The sequence below is a fragment of the Suncus etruscus genome, chromosome 3 (assembly GCF_024139225.1).
Source record: "Suncus etruscus isolate mSunEtr1 chromosome 3, mSunEtr1.pri.cur, whole genome shotgun sequence".
NCBI lineage: Eukaryota > Metazoa > Chordata > Mammalia > Eulipotyphla > Soricidae > Suncus > Suncus etruscus.
Genome location: NC_064850.1, coordinates 111,537,660 through 111,550,891, shown reverse-complemented (window position 1 = coordinate 111,550,891; position 13,232 = coordinate 111,537,660). Strand labels below are relative to the sequence as shown.

The 13,232-nt window shown below is 36.4% G+C and overlaps 1 protein-coding gene across 2 annotated transcripts in view; it reads right to left on the bottom strand.

Moving 5' to 3' along the window:
- The window catches only part of LRBA (LPS responsive beige-like anchor protein), a 662,022-nt gene that overhangs the window by 535,059 nt on the left and 113,731 nt on the right, over positions 1-13,232 (bottom strand). For both annotated transcript variants that reach the window (XM_049770186.1, XM_049770185.1), the window contains exons 20-21: positions 11,025-11,148; positions 10,030-10,222 (exon numbers count right to left, since the gene is read on the bottom strand). In XM_049770186.1, coding sequence (XP_049626143.1) covers positions 10,030-10,222; positions 11,025-11,148 — 317 coding nt within the window. The remainder of the gene's footprint in view (positions 1-10,029; positions 10,223-11,024; positions 11,149-13,232) is intronic.

The following is a 13,232-nucleotide window of genomic DNA, read 5'->3' as shown; positions in this document are numbered from 1 at the left end:
ATGCATGTATGTATACAGAGAGAGACAGAGTGACAGAGCCAGAGCCAGAGAGCCCAAAAAATAGTCTGAGAATTTCTAATTAATATCAACTACCAAGTTTCACAATTGCTTAAAAATACAGATAAGTCAGGAGTCAGAGTGGTGGTCAAGTGGTAAGGCATCTGCCTTGCATGCGCTAGATTAAGATGAACCAAGGATCAATCTTGGCATCCCATATTGTCCCCCAAGCCAGGAGCAATTTCTGAGCGCATAGTCAGGAGTAACCCCTGAGCGTCACTGGGTGTGGCTCAAAAAACAATAACAAAAAAAGAAAAAAGAAAAAATACTGATAAGTTTGATTCAAGAATATAAAACTAAAATACTGGGCCAAGAGCACATGTTTTATAGTGTGGAGCCCTAGCTTGATCCCCATCTGCACAAGTCCCCTGGGTATTGCCAGTATATTCTGAAGACCCCAAAACATTACTAAGTGTCCCTGATGATACTAGAATTTACTAGGGGGCTGAGAGCTAGTTAAGGTGCTTGTCTTATACATAGCCAACCCCACTTTTATCCCAAGTGAACTCCAAGTATCCACCCTACACACCTGAAGAAAAAAAAAAAGGAATATACTCTACAAAATAGAGATAAACAAAAAGGCTCATCAGTGCTCAAAATTGAGGGAGAGTAAAACTACAGCAAATACACCCTATACATAATCTAGTACAACATAGCATAATAAAATTTGAAAAACATCACCTCCATATTGGTACTTTGGTAGCAAGTGAGGTAAAGAAGCACTTTAACTATCAAACAATATTATATTACTGTAACCATGACACCTCAATGCCTGTTTAAAAGGTCATATATGCACACACATGCCAGTGTAGTATAGCTCCGTGGCTAAGTTTCTATGTATGAGAACCTGGATTCAATGTCCAAAATAATAATACTGACAACAACAATAAATCACTTCTAACAATTTTCTGATTAAGCTCTTGGAAAATATAATATATAACATAATTTGTTCATTTACTCAATTTCTTCTTACTAAAATTAAAGGCATTTTCACGGAAAAATTACCTGGGAAGAATATATATGCACACCTATGCTCACCACCACATAAAGTACAATAGCCAAGATAGAGACAACCCAAATGTCCAGCTATGGGTGAATGGATCATGAAATGCGGTATATGGATGACAGAGATACATAACAGGGAAGGCACTTGCCTTGCCTGTGTTCTCTCCCCCATATTCCCTGAACCCTACCAGGAGTAAAGGAGGAGAAGAAGGAAAAGAGGGGGGGAAAGGAGACAAGAGAAAGAGAAGGAAGAGGAGAACCGGAGGGATAGTGCAGCAGGTGGGACCGTTTCGTTGCAAGTCAGTCCACAGGAGCTGGAGAGATAGCATGGAGGTAAGGTGTTTGCCTTGCATGCAGAAGGTCTGTGGTTCAAATCCCAGCATCCCATTTGGTCCCCTGAGCCTGCCAGGAGCGATTTCTGAGCATAGAGCCAGGTGTGACCCAAAAATCAAAAACCAAAAAAAAAAAAAAAAAAAAGATGTCAATCCACATTGATCCCTGGCATCCCACATGGTCTCTCAGATAGCCAGAAATGATCCCTGAGTGCAGAATGAAGAGTCAGTCCTCAGCACCACTAGGTGTGCTCCTCCAAAAGAAGTTGTATTATATGCATGTGCATAATAGAATACCACACAGCTCTCAAAAACAACAAAAATCGTGAAACTATTGATAACATGCAAAAAATGAAAGGGATAGGTACAGGATTATATCTCTCATATGTGGGACTTAGAGATACACATTGAAGGCACAGGAAAACTGATCTATACACTGACTTTGGAGGGAGTGGAATGTGGAAAGAGGAGTCTTGGGATTCTTGGGAGGAAGAAATGGGCTCACTGGTAATGGGTGAAATGTTGGAATTATGTGCATGGGAAACCATCATTAGCAGCACTGTAAATCACAGAACCTCAATCAATACAAAAAAGTTAAAATATGTAAATAAAATTAAATTAAAAATGGTTTGACACAATGCAGAAGTTACATCAAAGATACGGCTTTTGCTGTTAACTTTACTCTTCAATATGTGTTACATATGCAGTTAATAATACATAATCATTAAGACTCATATACCACTAAATAATACTGGAAATGCCATAAAACATTTTATTCTAAAGTAACAATTGTAAGTAGATGTATTTATGTTAGACAAGAAGACTGTGCAATCATGAACCAATTTATTAATATTAATTCACAAGCAGGTGGTTAGGTAGTAGGTGAGTTTTATTTTCATGTAAATGCATTCATACTAGGTAATAAATTCCTACAAAATACTCGAAGTTGGGGCTGGAGAAATAGCATGGAGGTAAGGCGTTTGCCTTGCATGCAGAAGGGCGGTGGTTTGAATCCCAGCATCCCAAATGGTCCCCCGAGCCTGCCAGGAGCAATTTCTGAGTGTAGAGCCAGGAGTCACCCCTGAGCATTGCCGGATGTGACCCCAAAAACAAAAAACAAACAAAGAAAAAGAAAATACTCAAAGAATACTTTAACAACTAAGTATAAAATGCTGAATATCTATTAAAAGTGGAAATTTTTTAATTCTCAGAATTACTTTTAAAATAAGTAGCTTTTAATTTTACTAATAGTCACCATAAAGTCACACATCCAAACACAAATGTATTTAGATATGCCAAATTATATCTTATGGCTTAAGAAAAGTACCTTTTTTAAAGTATTTTAGTATTACTATATGAAAAGTTTATTTATATTTTAGTTTTTGGGGGTTTTATTTTATTGGTTTGGGGCAACAATCAGTGCCAGTAATTAAACCTGAAGAGGTAAGGGTTGGGGAGCCCATATACCAAGTATACACTCACACCCTTTAGCTTGCTGTCCTGACCCATAGTAATAATGAATTCTTTTTCCTTTGGTTTTAGGGCCACAAGCCTGAAGTTTTAAGGGGACCATATGATGCCAGAGATCTAACCTCTGTCTCCTAACTGCAAAGGATCCACTATGTCCACTGAGTTATCTCTTGATCCTTATGCTGTTTTTTTTTTTTGGTTTGTGTTTTTTTGGGGGGCCACTCCCGGCAGCGCTCAGGGGCCACTCGACTCTATGCTCAGAAATTGCCCCCGGCAGGCGTGGGAACCATATGGGATACCAGGATTCGAACCACCATCCTTTTGTATGCAAGGCAAATGCCCTACCACTGTACTATCTCTCCGGCCCCTTATGCTATATTTTTAACTCAGGTGTGACTAATCCTTGGCAAGAGTGATGGAGAACGAAGAAAGAGAAAAGAAAAGGGAGAAGAAGAAGGGAGAAGCAAGAAGATAATACCATGGCTACTGATGTAAATATAGGTACAGACCAGATGCTCCAAATTTATTTGATTTACTGTCCTCTTTTCAGAAGAAAATAATCACTTAGTAGCCACATGAAAATCTACCTTCCCTAAGTAAACAGTCGCCCCCCCCCCCACTTCTGGCCCCACAATAGTTTCTGCACTCCTAGGTTGGGAAAAAAGGAGGTCTGAGCAAAACAATGATCAAAATATTTTTTATTTTTTGAAAATTTTTGAAAATCCTCATTATAATTCAGACTATTCTATGTTCCTAAATTTTTATTTTACAGAGTAGAAAAATTTTAACATACCACCCAAGTGAAAATAGAGATAGTTACTTCCTCAGGAAGGGGTTCAAAGTAAAACCTAGAGATATCCCAAGAAAATGAAATTATAAGAGTTACTCTTCTAAAGTCTATATCTGAAACCTCGAGACCAAAGCACCTAGGGCAGAGCAGTCACACCAGAAGAGTTTATATTACTGCTTAGAAGGCCTCTTTCAGCTGTTGAAGGGGAGGAATACAGTGACAAACAGCCTCTTCACTACAAAGGTGGCAGGAAATCTATCAAACTGAACAATAAAATTGCAATTGCGTCTCTTTTGCTTTTTATAGCAGCTGAGCGTAACTTGATGGTAACTCCGCAAAGCTATTCACTTCTGCAACATTAGGTCCTTTACTAACCAATCTTTATCAAAAATTAAATAAGTTTGTGATATTACACTTTTAGAAGATTGAGACAATAATATAAGCATCATTTCAGCATCAAATGCATGAAAATATAAAACTTCATAACAAACACTTTCAAAGAAAAAATTTTTAATCATTTCAACAATCTTTACTATCTATTAGAAATCATTAACCATTTTTAATCACTTCACCTTAAACTTTATGAAATATTGCGTTAGAGGTTTAGAATATATTCTTTACTATATTTTAAAATAGAGCACTCAAAAGTAAATCTGAATAACAGAAATATTCAAAAAATTAATTTGTGAAATATCATGAAGGATAAAGGCTTTGGAATCAATGGAGAAAACTCTAAGGATTAAAAGATAACTTATTTAGAGGCCAGGGAGATATTACAGAGAGTAAGGACTTACTACTTTCTTTGCATGCAGTTGACCCAGGTTCAATCCCCAGCACCACATATGAACTTCAAGCCCTGTCAGAAATGATCCCTAAGCTCAAAGTCAGGAGTAAGCCCTGTCTACCCCTGGGTGCAGCCCAAAACTTTTTTAAAAAGAAAAAAAAAGACATTTAAAGCCATTTATTAAACATTAAAATTAAGGGGCCCTAAGTGTATGTACAATGGGTAGGGTGCTTGCATGGGCTAACCTGATCTCTGGCATCCAATGTGGTCCCAAGCTCTGTCAGGAGTAATTCATGAGTGCAGAGCCAGAAGTAACCCCTGATTATCAATGGATGTGGTCCAAATAAATAAATATTAAGATTTAAACCATTTACATTTATTTGTAGTTTTAAATATGTCTTAGTGCATACTTATTTACTTCTCTTTAGTTAAGGGGCCACACACAGCAGAGCTCAGGGCTTACTCCAGGTTTGGTGCTCAAGGGTCACTCCTAGCAGCACGTAGGAAACCACTGGGCACCTGGAATGCATATGATGCACTCCACACTGATGAACTCTCACTCTGGACCCTTAACAAGGAGATAAACAAAATTTTAAAAAGAAAGAAAAAAACAGGGAAAGATGAAAGATAATGGTAGAAAGGAAGAAAAGAGATATGCAAGTTCAGTAAGACCCAGACACAGTGTGACTGGTCATGAATCCAATCAGCAGAGTGTGAGGGTTGGGGTAGGAGGTGATAAGGGAAAGCAGACAGAGTCACTAGAGACAGAAACAGAGCTAAGCTGGGGGGGGGGGGGGCGCAGAATCTGTGGTGGCAAGAACAGAGCAGGAGATAAAGAAGAATGAAAAAGAGGGAGATAGTGACTAAAAGAACAGAAAGAGACAAGAGCAAAGAGGGATAAAATTAGCTAATAAGTGACAACTACAACTCGAAGTTGAAACTAATAGTCAGGATAGGGGCAGAGAAGATTGAAGATTGAAGGAAATGGAAGGGGAAGAAGGGATAAGGTTAAGATAGAGGAAAAAGAACAGAGGGAGAAGGAAACCAGGAGTGAAGAACAGACATATCAGACTCGTATGAACATCAAGAGAAAATTAAGTGCTATGAATCCATACAGAATAGCACGACCTGAGAATGTGGAAAACTGTCATAAGGAAGTGAGTTAGCTAGTTGCAGCCTAACTACAAAGGAGCACAAAGTGAATGCCATGCATATAAAACAATGTGGTAAAGCATGATATGTATATAAAAAGACTGAAAACATAATGTGAAGATTTTCATTAAGTGGGAAAAAAGGAAAGTAAAAAAATATACTTTTTCAAAGTAAGCAGTGATAAGCTAGGCAAAATCATTTTGTAAAAAATTCCTGCTTGCTACCTGTCACAGAGATAGGCTGGTGGATGGGGAAAAAAAGAGGGACAGAAACAGAAAACAAAGAGGGGCTTTGGTGGAAGAATATGAACACTGGTGAGGGGGACTAATGTTGGAACACTGTATACCTAAAATCCAATCATGAATAACTGTGACTAATTAAAGTTTTTAGATTTTAATTTTAATTTTAAAATATTTTTGCATTTCAAAAAAACAAGAACAAAGTATCAATGAAGGTGAATAACATTATATAAGCTAGTTTTAGTTTTATAACTCTAAAAAAAAACAGTATCTCAGAGAAAAATTTAGAGAAATAAATCTAGGGAAAATCAATTTTTATAAATCTAGAGAAAACATTATCTAAAATATTTAAAAACAAAGTAAACCAAGAGAAAAAGAATACTTAAGGTCTTTGGAAATATTCAGAATACGCCTAGATGAACAGCAGACTGGCTCAGAGCACCTGCCTTTGAGCATGTGATCATAAGCCCAAAGGCACAGAATACAGCTGTAGCAACTCTGCTATCAGAAAACTTGGGGCCACAAGCAATTCAGGGTAACACTGCAGCTAGATATATAAAAGCACCACAAACAGGTGCAAACCTCAGCATGCAAAGCACCGAAACTAAAAGGAAGCACAACCCCTGGTAAGTTCATCTGTGAGCAACCAAAAGCCCAGTCGAGCACCACAACCAGTTTGCCTGTTCAGAGAGTGTGCAGCAATGAGTATGTGTGTAAACATTGCAGCTAAACAAGTGTGATCTTTCTGGGGACTGGCAAATCTGTGACCACTAGAACCAGATGTGCAACCCATTGAAAGCAACTGGGCTCAAGCCTGTTAGCACCTCCACTATACAATTGATCAACGACAAGGGGGGAGAGAGAGAGGAGAGTGACTCTGAAAGATAAAAGAGAAGTGATTTGAGCATGTATAAAGAATTATAAAAATCTAATTCAAACAAGAAGAAAAGTTTCAACATAATTCATAGGCAAATAAATAACCTTGCAAAAAGGAACAAATTAGGTGTTTTTAGATAGTACAGTGGGTAAGGTGCTGGCCTTGCACACGGTCAACCTGAGTTTGGTTCCCAGCATCCTATATGGTTCCCCCAAGCACTGCCAAGTACCAAGTATGACCCAAAAATCAATCAATAAATAAGAAATCTAACAGCACCAACAGCTAGAGGATGACACATGATGGAAGACTGAACCATTCTACTTATATTACAAACAGCAGAGATTTTTCCAAATTAAAAATAATTCAGTAGGCAGATAATGGAAGAAATTTACTGGGGCATCTTCAAATACCAAGTTAGGCATGTGAGCATCACAACAGATATGCAAAGCCTTGGGAAGCACTATGATCAAGTGTACAAGCACTGCAGCCAAGGGTGTGTTCAACCCCTACCATCAAATCAAGAACAGCAAAGGGAAGGGGGAAAGAAACCCAATTTATACTGATACTTCTGATACGTCCCTTAGAATTCCCAGAGATATATTTGAGATTTATCTCAAACATATGAGCCCAAGCTCAACCCTGATTTTTTTTATGATCTGTTGTGAAGTAAAAAACAAATAATAGCAAAAAAGCACTTCAGATTGCAACATAATAGTTGGACAACAACATCAAAAAAATCATATAAAGTCTGGAGAGGTAGTATAGCAGGTAGGATACTTGGCACACAAGCAGTTGGCCAGGTTCAATGGCACTCCATCTGGTCCTCAAAGCCCACTATGAGTTATCACTGAGCACAAAGCCAGGAGTAAACCCTGAGTACACTGGGAGTGGCTCAAATACACATACACAGACACACACACACACACACACACATGCAAATATATACACATATACTCAAATATATATATGTGTGTATATATACACACACACAGACACACACAACACACACACATATGGGGCAAACAGTTTCTGCAAATCATCATGAGGAAAATAGTTTAGGCTTGAGACTGAAAAAATATACACACTTCATTCTGTCCTTATAAAATCACAGTGCCCATAAAAATACATCTATAAATAGGGACCAAAGAGATAGAATAGGGGTAAGGCATGTACCTGCATGGGGCTAATCCCACTTCAAACCCTGGCACTGCCTATGATCCTCCAATCACCACCAAGGGTAAACCACAGAACCAGGAGGAAACTCTGGGCACTGCTGGAATGACCCACCAAAAATAAATAAATAGTGTTTCAATAAGACTTTCTTTGGTCCTAAGTTTGGTTGAAATGCAATGACAAAGTGAAGATATTTTATAAAATCACTTCCACTTCTACTTTACTATTCTATTGTTCTTCCAATATAGATAGTAATTTTTAATTCTATGATACTAAGACATATAAAATTTTCATTAATAAAGAAAGAATCAGACTTTCTCAATTCTTAGGGCAATTCCAAATAACTAAAAAGCTATTTAAATATCAAATATAATATAAACATTTATTTTTAATAATGTCATATAGAATGACAATATATTCCAACAGAATGAAAAAATATTCTAAAGTAGTAACTTCCAATAAAACTTTTCTTTTTAATTGAAGCCAAAGAGATAGTATAGTGAGAGTAGGGCACTTGTCTTGTATACAGTTGACCTGGTTTCACTCCCTGCTACGCTATATGGTCTCCCAAGCTAGAGGAGTAATCTCTGAGAAAAGAGCCAGGAATAAGCCCTGAGCACAGCCCAGCTGCAGCCCAAAACACAAAAATATATATTTTTAAATTTTGGGCAACATCTGAGAGATTTGAGGATCTACTCCCAGCAGAACTCAGAGGATCACACTGTACTAACAATCAAACCCAGGTATCCCTCATTTAAATCATGTACTCAGCCCTTTGAGTTATCTATCCTAAAACATATTAAGATATGTTAACTTTACCACTTCTGTTCTTTATTCCATTGAACCATTTTATTATTGTATATCCCTTTGGGAAATAACAATAATTTTTAATATAACATGATATAAAGACCAGGAACCACAATGGAACTAATAAATTCTACTATATTACTTGATATATAAAACAGAAAAAAATTAAAAAAAAATAAAAGTGAAGACAGAGCAATAGTATAGTGGGTAGGGCAATTGCCTTGCATGAGGCTGACCTGGTTTTGATCTCTGACCTCCCCATAAGGTATCTGAAGCCTTCAAGGAATGATCCCTGAGAACAGAGCCAGCCCTGAGCACTGCCATCTATGGCCAAAAACCCCAAAACCAAACAAAACAAAAAGTCATACACTATATGGTTTTCAAAGAATTAAAATCAAGAACATATAAAGATCCCCATTCAATAATAAAATGCTAATATAACAAAAAAATTTTTGCTTTTTGAACAGTGATAAAATTAGCAAGCTTCTGAAAATGAATTGTGATACTGTTTATGTCTAAACATTAAAAGTCTCTTTAGTGAGTATATAAATATATGTATAATGTATATATATATACACATACACACACTTCATCTGTGAATAAAATACTGAATACATAGTTATAATGGCACCTCCAAATTCAGGTTAGCTGGTAAAGAGGGAGGCATTAACAATGAAGACGAAGTGAGATGGGAAATCTGACTTTGATAGACACACTATACTCTAAATACCTTTCATAAGAGTTTAACAAAAGTTGTACATAAATAACCTGCTTTGGCTTGAATTTAATACAAAAAAAAAAATTCTGGCATATTCCTCCAAACCAAATTTTTAACCAGCTATAATCTGAGCAAAGGGCAAACATCCACTCTGTTTATTCAACTTTACCTTTCAATACTAAAATTAACTTATCTTTGAATATACAGCGCCACCTTGTGTTCAAAAAGCTTTTGTGCTACTATAAAGTTTGCAAGCGTGGCCACTTGAAAATAGAAATTCCTTTGTTCTGTGACATAAAATTTCATTTTATTAAGAAATGGGCATAAAAATGACAAAATGAAATATATTTTATTACCAATATGGGAATATTTTACATTTCTACTTAGTGATGCTCTTTTACAGTTTTTGGTTTCACTGCATTTAGACTTTTATCCTTGATTTTTAATTATATAAATTCTTTCAGGTAAAGGAAACGCAAGATCATAGACACTAAAAATGCTAACCAGATATGTAGCTCACTGTTTAAATGCATGTCTTGTACGTAGGTGACTTTTTGATCATAGGCACTGTAATAAATAAGAGAAACAAAAACATCCTAACAAATAATTTCATATAGAAACTTACCTTTGAATGTGTGATGGATAAGGTGTCGACCCAGACACGCCAGCCACCCCACTCATATTTGACTGCATGGTAAAGTAGGATCCTGAATATGGCATAGACCATTTCTGTTATCTTTTGCTCATCTGAATTCTGAGGATTAAAATAGCAGAGAGAAAGCATCCACTCCTGCCACACAGAGCACTGGAGCAAGCTCCTAAAAATAGTAAAAGGGTACCATTATTTAAAAAAATAAAATCCTATTAATTCTAAAAATAAATTAAAGTACAGGGCTATTTTTGCTTCAAGATATTTACTTTACTTTGCAAATAAGCAAACAAAAAAATCCAACCTTTTATCTATGTATTCAAAACAGCTAAAAACTCATTTTAACTGGGTATGTTACTAATAAATCCGTAATTAAAAATAAGTTCGGGCCCGGAGAGATAGCACAGCGGTATTTGCCTTGCAAGCAGCCGATCTAGGACCAAAGGTGGTTGGTTCAAATCCCGGTGTCCCATATGGTCCCCCATGCCTGCCAGGAGCTATTTCTGAGCAGACAGCCAGTAGTAACCCCTGAGCATCGCCGGGTGTGGCCCAAAAACCAAAAAAAAAAAAAAAAAAAAAAGTTCAATACTATTTCTTTCCTTTTCTTTCTTTTTTAAATTTCATTTGTTTTTGGAGGAAGTTGAGGGAGCACAGGAGCCATTCTTGGCCAACCAGGCTGGTGCTTCAAAGCAAGACCCTGAGAGGAAGTATGTGTACAGGCCTTACCAGTGCCCGGATGGGGGGGGGGGGGGGGGGGAGATTACAATGTATCTTTGGGATCTCCAGGACTACAACAGGTAAGGATCAAGGACTCATGTGGAGCTAGGGATCAAATTCAGACTAGGGCCAGCCTGCAAGAATGTATCCTAACCCCTATACTACTTCCATGTCCCACAGTATTTCTTAAGAAAAAAAATAAGTTTATTTAAAGCTAGATTTAAACACAATAAATGCTTTCTGATCTTATTTACCTTCTATTTTCTCTACTATTATTAAAAAGTTTGATCATGTCAGAAAGAAAGGCTCTGCGAACTTCCATGCTCTCTGGACACTGGGGAGAATTTCGAAGTAAAGTCGCAATTACTTTTAGAATTTCTGTAAGACAATTCACAAATTAGTAAAAACCAAAGCATAACCAAAAATATTTTCATTGCAATTTCTTTAGTTTCTCTGATACGTTTATTGACGATATCCTCTTCTATTCTAAAAAAAATTACTTGTAGAAAAGAATGATAATTAGAAAATAGATTCATTAGAAAATATCCATTATCACAGGGCCAAAGTGGTGGCACAAGTGGTAGGGCATTTGCCTTGTACGCGCTAACATAGGACGGACCACGGTTAGATATACTGGCGTCCCATATGGTCCCCCAAGCCAGGAGCAATTTCTGAGTGCACAGCCAGATGTAACCCCTGAGAGTCACCGATGTGGCCCAAAAACCAAAAAGAAAAAAAAATATCCGTTAACAGATATTTATGTATAAAGTACACTCTTATTTGAGGCTACAAGGATCGCTCCTCTCAAAGGTTGGAGGAGCATACAAGGTACCAGGGATCAAACCTAGGTTGACCTATTGCAAGGCAAATGCACTATCCACAGTACTATCATTACAGCCCACAAAGTAAATTAAAATTATAAAGAAATTAGGGGCCAGAGCCATAGTACAGCAGGGAGTATGTTTGCCTTGCATGGGGCCAACCCACATTCAATCTCCAGCACCCTATATGGGTCCCCCAAGACTGCCAGGAGTGATTCCTGAGTGTCAAGCCAGGGAGTAAACTCTGATCACCACCAGCTGTGGGTTCCCCCCAAAAGTAATATACATAAAGAAAGTAAATGTTAAAATTGCTTATAATTTCCAAATTTTTACCCATCAATATTGCTGATCCTTTTTTCTTTTGTATTTCTGAACCATAACCTTATTCATGCAAACCCAATGCTCTACTGTGAGGACTCCTAATAATAATGTATTCTGGTCCTAATGATGCTCCTCTTAAAAAAAAAAAAAAAAAAAAACAAAGAAGGGGCCAGAGAGATAGCATGGAGGTAAGGCATTTGCCTTGCATGCAGGACAGTGGTTCGAATCTTGGGAACCTATATGGTCCCACAAGCCTGCCAGGAGCAATTTCTGAGCATAGAGCCAGGAGTAACCCCTGAGCACTGCCGGGTATAACCCCCCCCCCAAAAAAAAACGAGGAAATAAAGGAAAAAATCATAATATATACTATCTGTCTTTACCTAAGTATAAAGAGAATATATATTATCTCAATAAGCCATCTCCCCATAATCACATACACTATATATATGTGTGTGTATATATGTGTATATATATGTATACATATATGTGTGTATATATGTAAATATATATATAACATATATATATTTACATATATACACACAAATATATATACACACATACAAATATAAACTCAAAGTTTTTTTCTCTGATTTTCAAAAACAATGACATAATATCTCTCTGAATTTTGAGAAAAATTAACAGAAACTTTTCTTTTTAAAACTAAAATGGGGTTGGAACAATAATACAGAAGGTAATGCGCTTGCCTTGCATGCAGCAAATCCTGGTTTGCTCTCCAGCATCTAAAATAATCCCCCCAAGCCTGACAGAAGTTGAGTGCAGAGGCAGTAGTAATCCTGAACACTGCCAGGTGTGAGCCAAAATCCCAAAAACAGCAAAACAAACAAAAGCCCACAACCAAAATAGAGCAGCATAATTATAATTATAAATTGCATAATTAGAATTATAAATTATATAATTATAAAAAATAAACATTATTATAAAAATATATTTCAATTATAAAAATTATAAAAAATAAATTTCAAAATTAAATTAATCATTTAATTTAATATCATTATTAAAAAGTCAGATAAAAATATATATCTTGTATAAGTATTTAAGAATTTTAAATATCAAAAGAAATAATACTTTCATGAACCATAAAGATGAAAGATAATTTCCAATTTCAAACAGTCTTCTTCAATGGACAGTAATTTAAGAAGTTACCTCTATGGTACAATTAACTTAATCTGACCTCATAACATGTATAATTAAAATCCTATTAAAATCTGAGCATACATTAATTCAAGATCTTATGTACATAATACTTCAACAAAATTGAAATTCTGAAATAACTGAAAATTGAAACAAGCATTTCCATAT